This window comes from Camellia sinensis, chromosome 11 (assembly GCF_055761805.1).
Source record: "Camellia sinensis isolate YWXY chromosome 11, ASM5576180v1, whole genome shotgun sequence".
In the NCBI taxonomy this organism is placed as follows: domain Eukaryota; kingdom Viridiplantae; phylum Streptophyta; class Magnoliopsida; order Ericales; family Theaceae; genus Camellia; species Camellia sinensis.
Genome location: NC_138971.1, coordinates 150,646,585 through 150,651,181, shown reverse-complemented (window position 1 = coordinate 150,651,181; position 4,597 = coordinate 150,646,585). Strand labels below are relative to the sequence as shown.

General features: G+C 41.4%; 1 protein-coding gene across 1 annotated transcript; it reads left to right on the top strand.

The window, feature by feature from the left end:
* Positions 1 to 3,239: 3,239 nt before the first annotated feature.
* Positions 3,240 to 3,863, top strand: LOC114270309 (uncharacterized). The gene has a single exon (XM_028211765.2). The coding sequence runs from the start codon at positions 3,240 to 3,242 to the stop codon at positions 3,861 to 3,863; it is 624 nt and encodes a 207-aa protein (XP_028067566.2).
* Positions 3,864 to 4,597: the final 734 nt, after the last annotated feature.

Sequence of the window (4,597 nt, the reverse complement as noted above, 5' to 3'; positions counted from 1 at the left end):
TTTAATGATACGAGATATTGATTGAGAAAAATGATCTATTGATGAACCGATTGTTTCAATTATTGTAAGGACTTCATTCATAACCCTTTTACACAGTTGTTATTCATTAGACTCTAACTCATTGTTTATTATTTATATGTAGGTGATCGGGTACCGGATCAGAGTTAATGGTGTCGACCCGAACCCTATTTTTGTCAAGCCAACTATTGCGCCTCACCGCGGGGTTCCAATCCAACACGTGTCAAGGCTTGGGTGGTCTAGATTCACCCTTTTGAAATTATTCAAATGTCAAGATTGGTTTATGACTTTTGTTTGTACTGTTTTTGAGATTGGGATTTAATTTCCCTAACTTGTGTTTTTATTCTACATATAAGTGTTTTATGGACTTAAATGTTTGTGAATATATATAAGTATCTGAAAGTTGTTTTGTACATTTAAGCCCTCACAGCTCATTGGACGTTGTTTTTTATTATTGGTTGGCTTCCGCCAGCCCCATTATTGTGTTATTGTCTTTATTGTTAAGCAGACCTTCGGTAATCACGGATTACTGGCTGGTTATGACGCTAAACCTATAGGAGCGGGTTTGGATCGTGATAGAAAAAGAGAGTATGGAGGCCACGAGGTTAGAAGGGAGGAAGGTGAGGCTTGGAAGGGGGAGAGAGGCAATAGGGTGGTCGAGGAAGGTTGGGAAATGTTTTGGGAAAAAAGAAAAAAGAAAAAAGAAAGTAAGCGGAAAAAAATGAAAGCTAGTCATAGATATGGAGAATTTATATCCTTTTCAAGTTTTTTTTTCCTTCTCTCTTCGCTATTTGTTCTTTTCCTCTACAACTTTAAGATGCAAACATAGCTTTATCGGATTGGTTATGTTCATTGCCACCATAAAAGGTTTGCTATGTATATTTATAGTTGTAAGAGGATTTATTTTGAAGCTGAAAATGTCCAAATTGGCAATGTCAAGAACCCCACATCAAACAATCCATTGAGTAGTGATGTTAGAACATAACGATGGAAAGGAAACTTCGATTTTTGAGGGCTTTGCTCCAGTTGGTCTTCATCGAGCTCGTACTCGATCTTGATCTGTTCTCTATCTCAGATCAGAGTATTATCACACTTCGATTCTCGTCTTTTATCTTCGATTATTCTGTAAATCTTTTTCTCTCTCTAAATACTTTATTCGGATCTATATGTGTTCGATCATGGCGATGGAACGTGGTTGAGTCTAAAGCTTGAGCTTGAACAGAGTTGTGTGAGGAATGGAGAAAGGAGGATGGATTCCGGTATTGAAGCAGAGAGGAAGTAAAGGAGGTTGGAGAAAGGAAGCTAACGCAAGATTATTCACGATCTTTGTTGATGATCTACCTAGATCAATGACCTTGAAGATGTTGGGGGAAATATTCAGGAAGTTTGGAGTGGTGAAGGATGTCTACATTCTTCTGAAGAGAAAGAGAGTGAGCAACACTAGGTTTGCTTTTGTCCGGTATGATTGTGAAGTGGCAGCAGAAGTAGCAGTGCAAAAGGCTAATGGGATATGGGTGGATGATAAGAAACTGGCCGTGAAGCACGCAGATTACGGCAAGAAAGATATGGAAGTCAAAACCCGATATCGTCCTCAAATAATAGGTTTTCCACATGTGGAAGGGGTGAGAGCGGTGTGTGGAAGCCAGTAGCAGGTGTTCGGACGTATGCAGAGGTCATTAAGAATAGTCATGGTATGGAAAGTGGAAATGTGTCTGTCCAGGCAGAGGAAGTCAGAAACGGGTGGCTATATGAAAGTGTAGTGGTTCGTCTTAAAGTTGAATACGCCAATGTTAATATTAAATATGAATTACAGCAGAGGGGCATGGAGAATGTGGTAGTGAGGGATGGAGGAGGTCGAGATGTGTTGTTAACATTTAATTCTAAGGAGTGTGTGAAAGATAGTGTGGGAACTGTGAAGGAACGGATAGGGGATTGGTGCAAGAAAATTGTGATGTGGAATTCTGATGTTCACAGTAGAGGTGAACGTAAGGTGTGGGTCTGCTGTTTTGGGATCCCATGGCGTTTATGGAATAGAACAACTTTAAATAGAATTGGGAAGGTATGGGGGGAGGTTATCGGTATTGAAGGTGATATATGCAGTCTAGAATCGTATGAATATGCTAGGATTCAAATTCTAACAAAGTGTATGGAGCCTATTAATAAAGTAATCAATCTGGAGTGCAAAGGGTATTCCCATACTGTGAGAGTATGGGAACATTTAGCTGGTGGACCACAGATATTGGCTGGGAGAAGTGAGAGCTCTATGGAACATGGAGGGGTAGGAGTCTACAGTTCAAATAATGGTGAGAAGGTGGGTGTAGAAGATGATGATCGGGATGGTGAGTCAGCTAGGGAGCTGGACCAATCGAAGGAGGTGTGTATTGGGGTTGGGCCAGGAAGAGTAAGGTGTAGCAATGAGGTGGAGATGGGGTCAACAAGGCAGTCTAAAACTATGGTACCAGAGTCTACTAGTAGTGAGATCGAGGGTATAGCAGATAGCATTATGAAAGTAGCTGGGAGCATAGGCAACGGTTGTGAGTTGGTAGGTTAGAAAAGTAAGGAGCAGTGTGTCATGAAAGGTGCTGGTAAAAGCTTGAGTGGATCTAGTTTGCTCAAACCGGGGGTACATTTAGAGGTGGTGCTGGGTCGGAGTAATGGAGTGGGCCTAAGTAATGGGCTTGTGGATATGAGGGCAGGGAGGGAGACGCCAACCCAAGGCTCCAAGGCTGGTTTTCAAAGGGGGCTTCAAGTGGAAAAGAGCCCTTTAATAATATGTTCTGACTTATCTGAATCACAGTGCAACGAATTGAGCTCAAGGAAAAAACTCCAGAAGAGTAGATGGAGGAAGAGAGTAGTAAAGAAATCCAGTGGGAAGAAAATCAGAGAGATGAAGCAGGGATATCTTAAGCTTCCAAAAAGCCATAATCATAGAGGAGCATCTTCAACTAAATTGGGATCGAAATGAGCTATATGGAGAGCAGCAGCTACGGCAGCATCAGGTGCAGATTCAACAGCTAGTGGAGTAGCTAGAAGCAGATCGTTGCTTAAAGAGGCTCAGGGAACTATTCAGATGGGAAAGCTGTTGGGTATAAACTTTAAAGGTAAGGAAGAGGAAGTGATGACCAAAATCTTGGACCTTGAGGCAAAGGATAGAGCAAGAAGGGGAGGGGATGTAGTCCCTACAGATTAATTAGATCTTGGGGGGTCAGAGTTCAGTGTAAATGGTTATGATGAAGCTACTAACATGGAATGTCAGAGGTTTGGGGAGAAAGGAAAAAAGAAGTAAAATTAAGAGGTTGTTGAAGGATAGAGGTATTGATATAGCTCTTTTTCAAGAAACAAAGAAGGCCTCCATGTCCGAAATGGAGATCAAAGAGATGTGGGCTAGGGATAGAATGGAATATATGATTGTAGATGCTGAGGGCTCTGCTGGTGCCCTATTACGCATTTGGGATCCAAGAGTTTTTCAGATGTCAAGCTGCTGCTGTAATAGGAGGTTTGTTCTCCTCTCTAGGTCTTTATTCTTTTCTTTTGATTGTGTCTTGATCAATGTGTATGCACCAAATAAAGTGGGCCAACGAGGTAAACTGTGGGAGTGTCTTCTAAAGTTAAAAGAGGAGTATTCTAAGCCCTGGTATATAGGGGGGGACTTTAATAAAATTAGAAAGATTGGTGAGAGGAAGGGCTGCTCTAGGAGGGATGAGGGGATGAAGGAGTTGAATGATTTTGTGGATAGAAGTGAGTTGAACGATTTGCCTTTATTAGGCCGCAGGTTTACATGGTGTAATGCTCGGGAAGGGAAGAAATGGAGCAGAATTGATAGGGTTTTGGTGGATCCAAGATAGGTGGAATCATTTAATTTGAAGTTGTGGGGACTTCCTAGAGTCTTATCTGATCATAATCCTTTACTACTTATGGAAGATGAGAGAGATTGGGGCCCTAGGCCCTTTAGGTTTGTTAATGCTTGGATGTTACACCCAAAATTCTTACCTTTTGTGGAAAAGTGGTGGAGGGAGCATCAGGTGGAGGGGTGGGCTGGGTTTAGGTTATTCTAGAAATTGAAAGAGTTGAAATTAGCACTCAAAAAGTGGAATAGTGAAGTGTTCGGTAATGTAAATATCAAATTGAAGAAGGTAGAGGAGGAGCTCCATATGATTGATTTGTTAGCAGAGGAAAGAGAGCTTGAAGAGGCAAAAAGAAGTAGAAGAAGAGATGCTAGAGTTGAAACTGGATATTTAACAAGAATGGTGGAAAGGTTGTGGTTCCAAAAATAGAGACTTAACTGGAATTTTTATGGTGATAAAAACACAAGATATTTTCATGTGTTAGTGAAATATAGGCAGGGGCGTAATGAAATCAATACTCTAACTGTTGGTGATGTGGTGGTTGATGATCCGTGTAGAGTCAAGCTTAAGGTCCTAGCTTATTTTCGGAAGCAGTACGTTGAGGATTGGCAAAATAGGCCTGTATTGGTAGGTCCATTTAAGTCAGTGAGGGATAGTCCTTTTTTGATATGCCGGAGGCAGAGTTTACTGAGGCAGAGGTATGGGATGCTGTCAAGGGTTGTGATGGGAATAGG

Bases quoted from the DNA above. Each gene is read 5' to 3' on its own strand.
- LOC114270309 (XM_028211765.2), top strand. From the start codon at position 3,240: ATGGTTATGATGAAGCTACTAACATGGAATGTCAGAGGTTTGGGGAGA.